The sequence below is a fragment of the Engraulis encrasicolus genome, unplaced genomic scaffold, assembly GCF_034702125.1.
Source record: "Engraulis encrasicolus isolate BLACKSEA-1 unplaced genomic scaffold, IST_EnEncr_1.0 scaffold_26_np1212, whole genome shotgun sequence".
NCBI classification, from domain to species: domain Eukaryota; kingdom Metazoa; phylum Chordata; class Actinopteri; order Clupeiformes; family Engraulidae; genus Engraulis; species Engraulis encrasicolus.
Window position 1 is genome coordinate 1,212,467 of NW_026945555.1, and position 17,500 is coordinate 1,229,966.

Sequence of the window (17,500 nt, forward strand, 5' to 3'; positions counted from 1 at the left end):
CCCTTTTCATGTATGAAAAGTGCAATTTTTCCAGTCATAATGAATACTTAGAATTTGATGGTGGTGGTAAGTATTCATGAAAACTCGGAAGCATCCAGACCCTCCGAAGGGGGGAATGATGGGAAAAGTTTGAGAACGAGTGTCCTGTGATGCTATTTATGGAAATAAACGAGGTGTCCGGTGCCACGAAGCTAATGGCAAACACGGAGACTGAGTTGTCTCCCCCATTCACTTAGTGGAACCGGCCGACCTCGAGGGCCGTTATCCCACTTATCTGTCGTTAGGTACTTTTTAATCACTTAGGGGTCTTACACACTAGGGCGGTAAAGCGTCGCGGAACAGCAGCGTTTTTCACCGGCGTCTGTGAAAATACATTGAAACATATCTGTCCTTATACACCAGCCGGCGGTAGTCGGGCGTCAGCGGTGCGGGAGCCAGCTCCGCGCCGCGCCGCGCTGCATTTGGAAAATAAAACTCAAGCGTATTTTTCACGCCAGCGACCGGCATAGTCTCATTCAAATGAATGGCAAAGTAGCACACTAGCTTTGGCTGTGGGGGGGGTTTTGAACAGGACTGGCCATGCACGCCGACGCTGTCAGTGTGAAAGGCAGAGAAAAACACACCGGCCGAAACTAAGCAGAAAGACCGCATTCGTCCCGCGACCGTTCCCTTCGGCTTTGGTGTGTTTGACCCCTTACTGTCTGTGAAGTTCCAGAAACTATGCCAGCTGCAGCTGCTCCAGAATCTTGTGAGCAAGATGGACGCATCGCTAGAGGTAGAAAATAACACTAGAGAGGACACAGCAATGTGCGACAGCACTGGGAAATGGCAGCTGGAGCTTCCCAACTTCCGTAGGTAGTGTAGGTACTTTCAGGCAATGCAAGTCAATGGAGAACACGCCCACCCCTGTCAAGAAATTAACTAAAACTGTGTAAATATGAAGTAACACTTTAATCAAAGACCAGATTTGAAATGCCAGGCTAAATATCTACTTAAATCATATGAGTCGATAAAATACATTTAAAAATCAAAGTATATATTTTATGAACATAGTTAGCAACACACTTCAACTATTGTCCTTGTATTGTGTGTTGATGGACATTTTCACATGATTAAGCCAGGTGAGCCTCGTTCTCCACTAATTTCCATTTCTCTGATCTACCTACAGATAATGGCCGCTACAGATTGTCGTAAAAAGGGGGGCGGGGTCCTCTCTAGTGTTATTTTCTACCTCTATGGACGCATCGCTACGTGGGCGTGAAACTTAGACGCATCTTGAATCTTCGTCTTGGAATGCCGACGTTGTGATTATTACATTTTCCGTAGACTATGTGCATGGTTTCTACATCGTTATCCGTTACATTCATAACACAGTTTTCGTGGACACACACAAAATGGCAAATTTCATGTATAATGGAGAGGACAGTGGTCTTTCTGACAGTTTTGTCATATTGTGATGATTACTGTGAATCTTGAGTCTTGGGCAAAACAAGTTTCTTTATATGCTAATATGAAGACTGAATCTGACATTTGGAAAACAGGACGGCATGAAAACGCCCAAAACCATTATTAAATATTCATTCTTGCTGAGGGAAATAATGCCATGTCTACACTTTCTGTATTATACGAAATATAAATGTGTGCTAATGCCCAAAACATCATTGGATGCAGTTAAGAGTTAGTGGAATTGACAAATAAAATCCATGGACTTTAAAGCGCAGCCGAATCGTAGAATCACTCACATACTCAAAACAGGTTTGATGTTATATATAGAAAAGCAAAACAAGAAAAATGGAGCTTGTAAATAGCAATATTGAAAGACAAGAAAAACATAAACATAAACTACTCAAAATGGCTGTGAAGTTGCTGTCAACTGCTCCAGTATCTTGAGAGCAAGATGGACGCATCGCTACGTGGGCGTGAAACTTAGACGCATCTTGAATCTTCGTCTTGGAATGCCGACGTTGTGATTATTACATTTTCCGTAGACTATGTGCATGGTTTCTACATCGTTATCCCTTACATGCAGTCCGCATTACAAACGAAGATTCTATGTGCGTCTAACTTAGTCGCACAATTGGCGCCTGACCGGTTCCACAGAATTAATGGTCACCCCCATCAGCCAATCAGAAAAGAGAATTCTGTTGTGAAGGCAGATACTGCTATTCATGTTGCCAGGTTGGAACGCACTTTGATGGTTTGGAATGAGGCAATAGAATGAGGCAATAGAATGAATAGCAGAACAAGAGTTGAAATGGAATGAGACATGTTCTACCAGGAAGTAACACATGCTTCTCTATCCCTCTCTCTCTCCCTCCTTCTCTCTCTCTCCCTCTCTCTTCTCTCTCTCTCCCTCTCTCTTCTCTCTCTCTCCCCCTATCTCTCTCACTTCCTCTCTCTTCTCTCTCTCTCTCCATCCTCTCTCTCCCTCTCTTCTCTCTCTCACTCCTCTCTCTCTATCTCTCTCATTCCTTCTCTCCCCCTATCTCTCTCCCTCCCTCTCTCTTCTCTCTCTCTCCCTCTCTCCCTCCTTCTCTCTCTCCCTCTCTTCTCTCTCTCTCCCTCCCTCTCTTCTCTCTTCTCTCCATCCTCTCTCTTCCTCTCTCTCCCTCTCTTCCTCTCTCTCCCCTCTCTCCCTCCCTCTCTCTCTTCTCTCTCTCCCTCTCTCCCTACTCCTCGCTTCTCTCCCTCCTCCCTCCCTCCCTACCTCCCTCTCTCTTCTCTCCCTACTCCTCTCCTTCTCTCTTCTCTCCTCTTCTCTCTCTTCTCTCCCTCCTCTCTCCTTCTCTCCCTCCCTCCCTCTCTATCTCTCTCCCTACTCCTCTCTTCTCTCTCTCCCTCCTCCCTCTCTCTCCCTCCTTCTTCTCTCTCTTCTCTCCCTCTCTTCTCTCTCTCCCTCTCCCTCCCTCTCTCTTCTCTCCCTCCCTCTCTCTCCCTCCTCCCTCTCTCCCTCCCTCTCTCTCCTCCCTCCCTCTCTCTTCTCTCTCTATCTCTCTCCCTCCTTCTCTCCCCCTCTCTCTCCTCCCTCCCTCTCTCTTCTCTCTCCCTCTCTCTTCTCTCCCTCCTCCTCTCTCCCCTCTCTTCTCTCCCTCCCTCTCTTCTTCTCTATCTTCTCTCTCCTCTCTCCCTCTCTCTCCTCCCTCCCTCTCTCTTCTCTCCCTCCCTCTCTCTCCCTCCTCCCCCTCTCCCTCCTTCTCTCTTCCCTCCCTCTCTCTTCTCTCCCTCTCTTCTCTCCCTCCCTCCCTCCCTCTCTTCCCTCTCTCCTCTCTCTTCTCTCCCTCCTCCTCTCTTCCTCTCTCTTCTCTCCCTCTCTCTTCTCTCCCTCCTCCCTCCTCTCTTCTTCTATCTCTTCTCTCCCTCCTCCCTCTCTCCCTCCCTCTCTCTCCTCCCTCCCTCTCTATCCTCCCTCCCTCCTCCCCCTCTCCCTCCTTCTCTCTTCTCTCCCTCTCTTCTCTCCCTCTCCCTCTCTCTTCTCTCCCTCCCTCCTCTCTCTCCCTCTCCCTCCCTCTCTCTCTCTCTCCCTCCTCTCTCTTCTCTCTCTCTCTCTCTCCTCCCTCTTCTCTCTCTCCTCTCCCTCTCTCCCTCTCTCTCTCTCTCTCCTCTCTCCTCCCTCTCTCCTCTCTCTTCTCTCCTCCCTCCCTCTCTCTTCTCTCTCCCTCTCTCTTCTCTCCCTCCTCCTCTCTCCCCTCTCTTCTCCTCCTCAGTGATAGTGGTATTTCCAGCACTTGTTCTGCATCTGACAGCTACCTGGACATGAGGCCTGTGCACCAACACACACACTCTCCTGCAGGTAAGAACACACACACACACACACACACACACACACACACACACACACACACACACACACACACACACACACACACACACACACACACACACACACACACACACACACACACACACACACACACTCTCCTGCAGGTAAGAACACACACACACACACACACACACACACACACACACAAGGACACGTGCACACACACACACACAGACACACACACACACACACACACACAAAGACACGTGCACATACACACACACAGACACACACACACACAGACACACACACACACACACACACACACACACACACACACACACACACACACACACACTCCTGCAGGTAAGAACACACACACACACACTCTCCTGCAGGTAAGACCGCGCACACACACACACACACACACACACACACACACACACACACACACACACACACACACACACACACAGACACACACTCCTGCAAGAACACACACACACCTGCAAGAACACACACACACACACACACTCTCCTGCAGGTAAGACACACACACACACACACACACACACACACACACACAGTTAAGAACACACAAACATGTACTAATCATCTTAAACATGATTTAACTGTAGTGTGTGTGTTTCTATGCGTATGTGCGTGCATGTGTGCATGTGTGCGTGCGTGCGTTTGTGTGTGTGCCTGTGTGTGTGTGTGTGTGTGCATGTGTGTGCGAGCGTTTGTGTGTGTGTCTGTGTGCGTGTGTGTGTGCGTGTGTGTGTATGTGTGTGTGTGTGTGCGTGTGTGCGTGTACATGTGCGTTTCTGTGTGTGTGTGCACGTGCGTGCGTCCGTGCGTGTGTGCGCATGTGTGTGTGTGTGTGTGTGTGTGTGTGTGTGTGTGTGTGTGTGTGTGTGTGTGTGTGTCTATGTAGGGGTGTGCGTTCAGGAGGAGTGTGAGTCCTGGCCAGTGGACATGGACGATCTGCTGCTCTTCTCACTGCAGGTAGAATAATAACAATAATAACAATAACAATAATAATAACAATAATAATAACAATAATAACAATAATAACAATCATCATCATCATAATAGAATAGAATATAGAATAGAATATATACTTTATTTGTCATGCAAGCATGAAATGTATAATAACAATAATAATGATAATAACAATAACAATAATAACTAGACTGCCTGTGCAGTCGCCTTCGACTGCTTAAGGTATATCCCCGAAACGCGACGCTTCCAGTCCCCAATCATTCCTACCACTCACGTCCACCTTTTCATGAACGTTTATGATAAATACAAAATATAAAATAAATATATTTAATATCTATACATAGATAAATAACGTGCATAGGCTTAAAACCAAATGACTATTGTGAAAATGAAGGAAAAAATGGGGCAAATGGTAACACTGTTTTAATGGTTCACTATTACAGTGGATACCACACATTAGGTACAGTGTAATAACCAGTGTAACAATATTTAATACCACGTCATACCAGTGTGACACCATGTACCAATTTTGTACTTATATCATGTAGGCTATTTGTGTGTAAGTGGTATTACATGGTATTGCATATTTGTACACTGGTATTACACTAGTATTACATGGTATTACATATTGTTACACTGGTTATTAAACTGTACCTGGTATTGCCTATTTTTACACTGGTATTACACTAGTATTATATGGTATTACATGTTGTTACACTGGTTATTACACTGTAGGCCTACCTGATATGGTAGATTCACTGAAATGGTGAACCATTAAATTAAGGAGTTACCGGGCAAATCAATCCACCCAGTCAGAAGTTATGGGCCAAATAAAAATTCCACCATTTTGAAAGTGTTGACCTCCAAACTCGAATCAGTTCATGAACCTACCCTGCAGCATTCACACACCAAATCTGGGACAAATCCATCCACCCGGTCAGAAGTAATGGGCCAAACAAAAATTCGGCCATCTTGAATTCGGCCATCTTGAAATTGTTGACCTCCAAACTCGAATCAGTTCATGAACCTACCCTAGAACATTCACACACCAAATCTGGGACAAATCCATCCACCCGGTCAGAAGTTATGGACCAAACAAAAATTCGGCCATCTTGAATTCGGCCATCTTGAAAGTGTTAACCTCCAAACTGTAATCAGTTCATGAACCCACCCTAGAGCATTCACACACCAAATCTGGGACAAATCCATCCACCCGGTCAGAAGTAATGGGCCAAAAAAAATTCGGCCATCTTGAATTCGGCCATCTTGAAATTGTTGACCTCCAAACTCGAATCAGTTCATGAACCTACCCTAGAACATTCACACACCAAATCTGGGATAAATCCATCCACCCGGTCAGAAGTTATGGACCAAACAAAAATTCGGCCATCTTGAATTCGGCCATCTTGAAAGTGTTAACCTCCAAACTGTAATCAGTTCATGAACCCACCCTAGAGCATTCACACACCAAATCTGGGACAAATCCATCCACCCGGTCAGAAGTAATGGGCCAAACAAAAATTCGGCCATCTTGAATTCGGCCATCTTGAAATTGTTGACCTCCAAACTCGAATCAGTTCATGAACCTACCCTAGAACATTCACACACCAAATCTGGGACAAATCCATCCACCCGGTCAGAAGTTATGGACCAAACAAAAATTCGGCCATCTTGAATTCGGCCATCTTAAAAGTGTTAACCTCCAAAATGTAATCAGTTCATGAACCCACCCTAAAGCATTCACACACCAAATCTGGGACAAATCCATCCACCCGGTCAGAAGTTATGGACCAAACAAAAATTCGGCCATCTTGAATTCGGCCATCTTGAAAGTGTTAACCTCCAAACTGTAATCAGTTCATGAACCCACCCTAGAGCATTCACACACCAAATCTGGGACAAATCCATCCACCCGGTCAGAAGTAATGGGCCAAACAAAAATTCGGCCATCTTGAATTCGGCCATCTTGAAATTGTTGACCTCCAAATTCGAATCAGTTCATGAACCTGCCCTAGAGCATTCACACACCAAATCTGGGACAAATCCAAACATCCGTTCAAAAGTTATCGCGTTAACACGAAAGACCTTACGCGGCGGCGGCGGCGGCGGCGGACGCGGCGGCGGACGCGGCGGACGCGGCGGCGGCGGTGCACGCAAAACCATTACATCCCCGACGCTCCGCGTTTCGGGGATATAATAATAACAATAATAATAACAATCTGTTCATGACCTTTTCAGTTATCCTGCTGACAGAGACAAACAGACAAACAGTGAAGTGCCCTTGAGCAAGGCACCTAGCCACACATTGCTCCAGGGACCGTAACCAATACCCTGTACCAAGGCACCTAGCCACACACTGCTCCAGGGACTGTAGCCAATACCCTGTACCAAGGCACCTAGCCACACATTGCTCCAGGGACTGTAACCAATACCCTGTACCAAGGCACCTAGCCACACATTGCTCCAGGGACTGTAACCAATACCCTGTACCAAGGCACCTAGCCACACATTGCTCCAGGGACTGTAACCAATACCCTGTACCAAGGCACCTAGTCACACATTGCTCCAGGGACTGTAACCAATACCCTGTAAATAACTGAAAGTAATTGTGGATGAAAGTGTCAGCTAAGTGTTATGCAACGTAATGTAATGTTACAACTTATAACGTTTTTTGCTGTTGTTGATGATGATGATGAAGATGATGGTGATGATGGTGATGATGATGATGACGATGGTGATGACGATGATGGTGATGACGATGATAATGACAATGGTGATGATGATAATGATGATGATGATGATGATGATGATGATGATGATGGTGATGACGATGATGATGGTGGTGATGATGGTAATGAAGATGACGATGGTGATGATGATGAAGATGATGATGATGATGATGATGATGATGATGGTAGTGATGATGATGATGGTGATGATGATGGTGATGGTGGTAATGATGTTTGTGGTTACGATGATGATAGTGATGATGATCAAGATGATGATGATGATGGTGATGATCAAGGTGATGATGATGGTGATGATGGTAGTGATGATGATGTTGGTGATGATGATGATGATGTTGGTGATGATCATGATGATGATGGTGATGATGATGATGATGATGATGATTGTGATGATGATGATGGTGATGACGATGATGATGATGATGGTGGTGATGATTATGATGGTGGTGATGATTATGATGATGGTGGTGATGATGATGATGATGGTGATGATGATGATGATGATGATGATGGTGATGATGATGATGATGATGGTGGTGGTGATGGTGATGATGATGATGATCAAGAAAATGTTTTCTGCTCTCGCTACAGGTTGCCCAGGGGCTCGAATTCCTCGCCAACCAGAACGTGAGTGTGTGTGTGTGTGTGTGTGTGTGTGTGTGTGTGTGTGTGTGTGTGTGTGTGTGTGTGTGTGTGTGTGTGTGTGTGTGTGTGTGTGGTGTATTTACAGAGATATGATGGTAGTATAATGATGTATTGCCGATGCTAACTGACATCTGTGTAGCTAAGGTGTGTGTGTGTGTGTGTGTGTGTGTGTGTGTGTGTGTGTGTGTGTGTGTGTGTGTGTGTGTGTGTGTGTGTGTGTGTGTGTGTGTGTGTGTGCAGTGCATCCACAGGGACGTGGCGGCCCGTAACGTGTTGCTAAGCGACGGGCGCGTTGCTAAGATCTGCGACTTCGGATTGGCCAGAGACATCATGAACGACTCTAACTACGTTGTCAAGGGCAACGTGAGTACTACACACATACACACACACACACACACACACACACACACAGACACACACACAGCCACACACACTGTCTTGACTGCCCTTGATTTGTCAATATTCGAAGACATGTAATTTCCTTGTTCAGCCTTTCCGTCTTACGTGGCATTTTAAACCTCTTCTTCGCACATTCTAAAGCCAAAGATTTTCTTAAGTAGATCAAGATGCATCATCTTGATTCATTTCCGGGATCCATTTCACATCAGGTGAACGCCCCTTTAGGAGACCAACGAGTTTGAGAATAAATTATGCCACTAGAGTACATGTGTGGAAATGAATCCTTGGATCTCCGCAATTCCCTTAGCGCTGCACCTGGGATCCCTCAGCCCCTTAGATGGCGATAGTGCACAATCCACGTTGCTGCCACCAAACGCAACGGACAGAGAAGAAGGGGGGGACAACGCCCCCTTAGGAGACCTGACTTTGGCACATTGAGTGCGTTTTAATATGCAACCTTGCCTCCTCCACTTGCGCTTGTCTCCTCGTCCCGCCTCCTGGCCCCTCCTCCGTGGAGAACACGATAAAGTTTCCCAGCTGTCAGCCTCGCCACAACAATTTTTGAGTGACTGATTTTCATTCACCATCCCAATTGCAAATGAGAAAAAGACTCTACAATTGAGCTTTTGCAAGATATTGAAATATAATGCTTTTGTCAGTGATGTCGTCATGAGGAGAAGCAAGTGGAGGAGGCAAGGTCGCATATTAAAACGCACTCACAGTTTTTGCATTGGGTGGGCGGGGTTATTAAAACGCACTGACAGTTTTTGCATTGGGTGGGCGGGGTTATTAAAACGCACTCACAGTTTTTGCATTGGGTGGGCGGGGTTATTAAAATGCACTCACAGTTTTTGCATTGGGTGGGCGGGGTTATTAAAACGCACTCACAGTTTTTGCATTGGGTGGGCGGGGTTATTAAAACGCACTCACAGTTTTTGCATTGGGTGGACGGGGTTTGGGATATCTTGTTTTGATGGAGTATCGTTGCTAAAACCATCCCAACTCATGACTGACAACACTCTGCTTGACACAGAATTTGATATCTCTCTCCCTCTGTGTGCGTGTGTGTGTGTGTGTGTCAGAGGTTGCGCTACATTTTTTCACAGTCCGTCATTTTGACGGACAGGGTCGAAAAAAATCCGTCATCGCCTATTTTTTTAATTCTCCATCTCCTTTCTCAATGTGGGGGGTCACAACCCAGAACCGGGAACAACACATGCGCAATTGCGGCCAATTGAGAGTAAAGCGTTGTGGATACACCCCCTTTCACTCGACATTCATTCTCAATTCAGTCAAGTCAATTTTGCTGTCCACTTTCTATCTCTGCCCCCCCTCCTTGCACTAAAGCTGCAGATATCTCTCATGACGCGCATCTGATTCAGCACTTTTTTAAAAGACGCGTGGAGGGCTTTATGCAACAGCTGTCAGTCACTCGTTTTGCTCTGATTAATACACCGATTGTAATACAAAGGCGCAGTGTTAAATGGGTTAACATGCACGATGGAAAGGAAAGCCGTCTTGAAGCAGAAAGGTGTAGCCCAGGCAGTCGACAAAGGCACTGAAACCTACAACAGAAAGACGACCAGATTTCGCAAAACTTTGTTGAAAAATGTCAGCGACGGTAAAGGGAGCCTCACTATACGTAGCCCCATCGGCTTAGGCCTATATGTTGGCTCTGGGAGAGCGGTAAAGTTGTCTGAATAAAAAATATATCGCCTATAATGGGTGAACCAGCTATCGAAATGAGAGAAGGTTAGCCGTTTCAGGCAACGTTTGCCAAGTTGTAAGTTGTGTTGCCTGGTTAGGCTCTTGAATATCCGTCGTTTTTATTAGTTAATGTCCTGAAGCCGTTTTAGACCTGCGTTGCCTTTGAGTGAAGGTTCTGGCTAGCAAACAGGCTATTCGCATATTTGTTTATGTTTCAAGCGAGGAGTTATGAAACAATACTTCTATGAAGGGCGATAGAGGGACAACTTCGTCATTGGCAGAAAATCAGATGGTCGGTAAATGTAGTAGGCCTAGGTCTACACATAGTTCAGTATCTTAAAGTCGAAGTCACACGTGTATGGTGGCAACGTCTTAGTTATTTTAATTCATTATTTGGAACAAGTGGAGAGGCGCGCGCTCTGCTGTAGCCAGCCACACAGCCCAGCTGCGGCGCATGGTATGACAAGCAGGGAGAGAGGGAGAAAGTCAAACGATAGTAGCATGAAATGATCTGCGCTGATAACTATACCTAATTGAAATGCATATTTGCTCTACTCGATAGAGGTGTAGGCCTACTTAAACTTGTAATTTATTTATCATCACCCTGAATATTGATCCGTCAAAATGACGGACAGGCTTCAGAATTTTCCGTCATCCTTCAAAAAAATCCGTCAATGACGGACATTTGTCGGTTAACGCGACCTCTGGTGTGTGTGTATGTGCCCGTGTCCGTTTCAGCCTCAGCGTTTCAACGCCTCACTGCACCTGTGTGTGTGTGTGTGTGTGTGTGTGTGTGTGTGTGTGTGTGTGTGTGTGTGTGTGTGTGTGTGTGTGTGTGTGTGTGTGTGTGTGTGTGTGTGTGTGTGTGTGTGTGTGTGTGTGTGTGTGTGTGTGTGTGTGTGTGTGTGTGTAGGCGCGTCTGCCAGTGAAGTGGATGGCTCCGGAGAGTATCTTTGAGTGTGTGTACACCGTGCAGAGCGACGTGTGGAGCTACGGAATACTACTGTGGGAGATCTTTACACTGGGTAACACACACACACACACACACACACACACACACACACACACACACACACACACACACACACACACACACACACACACACTGTGGAATACTACTGTGGGAGATCTTTACACTGGGTACACACACACGCACGCACGCACGCACACACACACACACACACACACACACACACACACACACACACACACACACACACACACACACACACACACACACACTGTGGAATACTACTGTGGGAGATCTTTACTCTGGGTAACACACACACACACACACACACACACACACACACACACACACACACACACACACACACACACACACACACACACACACACACACACACACACTGTGGAATACTACTGTGGGAGATCTTTACTCTGGGTAACACACACACACACACACACACACACACACACACACACACACACACACACACACACACACACACACACACACACACTGTGGAATACTTCTGTGGGAGATCTTTACTCTGGGTAACACACACACACACACACACACACACACACACACACACACACACACACACCACACACACACACACACACACACACACACACACACACACACACACACACACACACACACTGTGGAATACTTCTGTGGGAGATCTTTACTCTGGGTAACACACACACACACACACACACACACACACACACACACACACACACACACACACCACACACACACACACAGACACACACACACACACACACACACACACACACACTGTGGAATACTTCTGTGGGAGATCTTTACTCTGGGTAACACACACACACACACACACACCACACACACACGCACATACACACACACACACACACACACCACACACACACACACAGACACACACAGACACACACACACACACACACACACACACACACACACACACACACACACACTGTGGAATACTACTGTGGGAGATCTTTACTCTGGGTAACACACACACCCACACACACACACACACACACACACACACACACACACACACACACACACACACACACACACACACACACACACACACACACACACACACACACACACACACACTGTGGAATACTACTGTGGGAGATCTTCACACTGGGTAACACGCACGCACACACACACACACACACACACACACACACACACACACACACACACACACACACACACACACACGCACACGCACACGCACACGCACACGCACAGACACACACACACACACACTCGCACACACACAGACACTCACACACAAAGACACAGACACACTCACACATCAGAGCTGGGAATGTTACTTTGAAAAATTAACACTTTATTTACTTATTTACAAGTACCACTTACTTCTCCAACAAAGTAATTGCATTACTTCACTAGAAAAGTAACTAGTTACCAGGAAAAGTATTTTTTGCTTTGCTTTTTTTTGTTTTGTTTTCTCATGTTTTGCTTAAAGATGTCAAAGAAATGAAAGAACAGCTAAACTGGGAAGTTATCCTTGTTCTGTGATGTTATTTTGGTTGTGATTATTTGCATTAGATGCTATCATCAAAGATCTTTGTGACTTGTTATCAATGGTGAATGTTACAGTAATCCAGTTCACAAAGTTTTTCGGCAAAGACGAGATGGAATTTTTGTGATCAGAGCACTGAACGACTCCAACTCCTGAGTGGATAGGGGCACCATGTGTTCTACCCATTGAGAGTAAATAGAATGGAGGCCAAAATTCTATTTCATTGTTGAAGCCAAGTTGGAGCCAAGGTTGGACCCAAAAAGACCAAAAAATGGCCAAATCCCATTCATTCCTATGAGAGACATAAAACCCTGTATCTCCCTTAAATGCCACTCCAGGGGGATCATTTTTCGCTCAACTAGTAGGTCCCCTTGCTCTCCAACTTACCAGGGTGGTGATTTTTTGTGGTGATGTTTTATTTTAGAGAGATATTAAAAGTTAAATTGACCAATGAGCATCAGAACATGGTTCGATTGACAGTTAGAAGTCTTGTTGTTGTCCAATCAGCACCTGCGTTTGGCGTTGCTAAGGTGGAATGTAAGTTGGAATGTTCCCAAATCTGGCTTCAAAGCGTTGAATGGCAAATAGCGTTGATTTGGCGTCCATTCTATTTACTGTCAATGGTTCTACCACATAGCTGGCTACCTAGCTGACTGTCTCAAATGATGCACACTGAGGTCTTTAGTGCATAGTGTCGTGGAAAAATTGTATTGTCGTAGTGTTGTATTACTCTGGTAGTCCGGTATCTTTTCAACAACTATTGCAATGTTCCTGTGTAGAAGAGGGTGGTAACAGGTGCATCTTTAATGCACAACAACTTATCTAGAAGCACCTTGTTGTCAGGCCTCTTTGATGTGGAACTCTATACATGTACAAGATATGTAGGCCTACCTCTTTTGCTGATATAAGATACAATATAGAAGATACAAGATATTTGATTGTCATGTGTACATGAACTCTAGATCAAGTTTGGCTTGAGCTCAAGCTGGGGCAGATGTGGGCAAACTCAGGCCCCGGGGCCACATGCACGCGGCCCACTGTGATATTTCATATGGCCCACAGAGACTTTGGATCCAAAGTTATTCTCTTACACGGCATTCTTAAAATGGCTACCGAAGACAGGGGTCTTGTTGGTTTGAAATGAACCATGTACGTACATCTGCTACGTAAGGGATAATGTATTGTCCACACGTGACTATAGGAAAATATTTTCCCGACGAGGCGAATAACACCCCCCGACGCCGAAGGCGGAGGGGTGTTATTCCACTTCGAAGGGAAATATTTTCCTATAGTCACGTGTGGACAATACATTATCCCGCTTATTATGCGGCTTTTACCAACATTAGAAAGCACAAATAGTTAACCAGTAGTTTGAAATAACATGTTTATTGCCATTTTATAGCGTGCGCAAAGAAAGATAGTTCGTGGAACGCTCATAATTTAAAAAGGTTACCAAGCAACAGAGTTTGGCTACTTTCTAACTTGTTACAGCCACGTTGCGCTTCAAACTGTTTGCAGGCTGCCTCGTTCACTGCGCGATATCTACTAAACTCGGGTTCATAACAGGAATATTTCTATCTAATCGGCGACAGTATTCCAGAAAAAAAGCATAGCATCCCAAGCACTGCTGTGCGCCCTGACCATCATTATCGATCCTGCTACAGGCAGAGCACTGTGCGCCGGATGGTTGACTGGAGGAGGCAACTTCTAGCCTACAGGCTACACCCTTAAGGAAACGAACTCACTTGTAAAAAAAAAAAAGAAAGAAAGAAAAAATACTAGGCAATAGTGTTAATAAAAGATGTCACGACAGCGGCCGGCGGACAGTGACAGTTTGCTTTCTTGGAACGGCAACACTCGGACATGAGATGTTGATGAATCCTGATGGGCTACCACTCGGCCTTTTTTGTTTTTATTAACTTCGTCAGGATGACATTAATCGCTGAATAAGACTTCTAGTGTTGTTGCAATTCGTCTTGAGACGTTTGAGAAGTGGTTGGTTAGGCCTACCGGAGCATCAGTGGGCCACCAGCAGCGTGCGTTAATCGCGCTGCTGCCATACTGCTAAAAATCAGAAGGCAAGACATATCAGTGAAGATATGACCGATCTACTTGCGGAGTGATCTCTGAAGTGACCAAACTCGTTGCCATTGGCATTATTAGGTGGGCATTACAGAAAAGTAGTCAGAAACCCCGGGCCTCACCACTAAGGGGGGCCCCCTACCAATGGCTTTGGATTTCTAAACACCTCAGAGGCCCCATTTGCGATATTTCAGTATTTTTTAAGTAGTTCAGTATTATGCTAAACAGCAACGTTGGTGTTAAATGCCTTTATTGCCTGTGTTTTTTAATCATTAGGTGTGAGGGGGGCCTCTGGGTAGGTACAGTATATCACGAAAGTGAATACACCCCTCACAGTTTTGCAGATGTTTGAGTATATCTTTTCATAGGAAAGCATTACAGAAATGTAACTTTGACACAATGATTAGTGACCTTTTAACAACATATCTAACCGCTTAAATTTCTTGTTCACTCAGAAAAAGACAAAATACAGCCATTAATGTTTGAACATGTACTCACAAAAGTGAATACACCCCAGATTAAAATCCGGTAGAGAAGGGGCTATGTTGGCTCGAATCGTCTCGAAATGAAAAGGGATGACAAGGGAGGTCATCAGTGTGCGTTTCAACCTTTCTTTGCATTGAACTTTTACATTTTGAGTCTGCATCTGGCTTAAATAGATTGGTGTGAGATTTGAATGCAATCCTATGGAGAATATCATGATCTGCTTCAGTAGTCACAGTGTATGTTGACATGTATGTTTCTTTAAGGTGTATTTCAGATTGCCAATGTTGACAGCATTCATGCATCCCCAAACCATGTCAGTCCCACTACCATGCTTGGCTTATGAGAGGATACACCGTTTTTGTACAACTCACTTGTTTACCACCACACATGCTTGACACCATCTAAAGCAAATTTGTTTATCTTGGTCTCAAGAGAGATGAACAGACCAAGGATATGGATCACTGGAACCATGTTGTGTGATCTGAAGAGACCAAGATAAACAAATTTGCTTTAGATGGTGTCAAGCATGTGTGGTGGTAAACAAGTGAGTTTTACAAAAAAGGTGTATCCTCTCATAAGCCAAGCATGGTAGTGGGACTGACATGGTTTGGGGATGCATGAATGCTGTCAACATTGGCAATCTGAAATACACCTAAAAGAAACATGCATGTCAACATGCACTGTCACCCATGCACACCCTTGTCATCCCTTTTCATTTCGTTTCATTTCGAGACGATTCGAGCCAACATAGCCCCTTCTCTACCGGATTTTAATCAGGGGTGTACTCACTTTTGTGAGTACATGTTCAAACATTAATGGCTGTATTTAGTTTTTTTCTGAGTGAACAAGAAATTTAAGCGGTTAAATATGTTGTTAAAAGGTCAGTAATCATTGTGTCAAAGTTACATTTCTGTAATGCTTTCCTATGAAAAGATATACTCAAAAATCTGCAAAACTGTGAGGGGTGTATTCATTTTCGTGATATACTGTAGGTAGGTAGGTAACTTTATTTGTACCCGAAGGTAGATTTGGTTGCAGGCAAAAGTAGCAAAAGCTTACACAGACAACAAAGTACTGACACACACAAAAAAAAAAAAACTTGCACCAACAGCCCAATACTAATGACAGTGACAAAGGACAATAACAAAACAAAACAGGGACAGCAAAAACAAAAACATGACAGACAGCAGACAAATGCTCCAAACCAGGATATGAGGAAGAATAATAAACAATAAATATATAAATATGTATATAAAAACAGGGGAAAACCTTAAAATGTTGGACTCATGTGCTATTCAGTGTTTTAATAGCAGAAGGGATAAAACTGCATCTATACCTCTTAGTTTTGCAGGCTGGCATTAGGAACCTACGACCTGAGGGGAGAGGCTGAAATTCACCATATAGTGGGTGGGATGTATCATTTAAGATAGACCCCGCCAGTCTCTGCAACTGCCTACTGTAAAGAGACTCCATGTTGAGCTGTGATTCTCCAATTAATTTACCAGCCCACTTCACAATCTGATTAAGGGAATTTCTGTTTTTGAGGGGTAAGTTGCTGAACCATGACACAAGGCTAAAGGACAGAATTGACTCAATAAAACATCTGTAAAACATGGTTAGCAGCTTTTTATCTATATGGAAGGATGCCTCTGACACATCTCTCGACCCCTGTCACAATACCACTGATGAGAACAAATAGCCGACACTGTACACATGTACATCTTTAGATTCCATGTTTGTTGTATGTGTCATGTGTCTTGTACTGTATGTAAGGACACCATCTTTCTTTTAATCTGCAAGACTAGTTTACCTACGGGTACAAATGAAGTAGAGAACTGCATTAGACTAGTTTACCTACGGGTACAAATGAAGTAGAGAACTGCATTAGACTAGTTTACCTACGGGTACAAATGAAGTCAACTGAACTGAACTGAACTCCGCCCACCTAACTTTTTAGCAAATCATGAGCAGCGATTTTGCTGTCAGGCATGCGAAGGGTGAATGTGAGGAGCAACGAGCATATTAACCCTTTGATGCCTGGAGCTGCATTACGCAACACTCAGGCTCATGAGATTTGAGGCAACTTTAATGAAAATCTTTGTTTGTTTGAGATGAGTTAACACATTCTAATG

At 44.7% G+C, this 17,500-nt stretch overlaps 1 protein-coding gene across 1 annotated transcript in view; it reads left to right on the forward strand.

The window, feature by feature from the left end:
* Positions 1-17,500, forward strand: part of csf1ra (colony stimulating factor 1 receptor, a) — a 67,270-nt gene that overhangs the window by 45,702 nt on the left and 4,068 nt on the right. Inside the window, exons 17-21 of the mRNA XM_063192920.1 lie at positions 3,705-3,790; positions 4,698-4,768; positions 8,104-8,139; positions 8,398-8,520; positions 11,177-11,288. Coding sequence (XP_063048990.1) covers positions 3,705-3,790; positions 4,698-4,768; positions 8,104-8,139; positions 8,398-8,520; positions 11,177-11,288 — 428 coding nt within the window. The remainder of the gene's footprint in view (positions 1-3,704; positions 3,791-4,697; positions 4,769-8,103; positions 8,140-8,397; positions 8,521-11,176; positions 11,289-17,500) is intronic.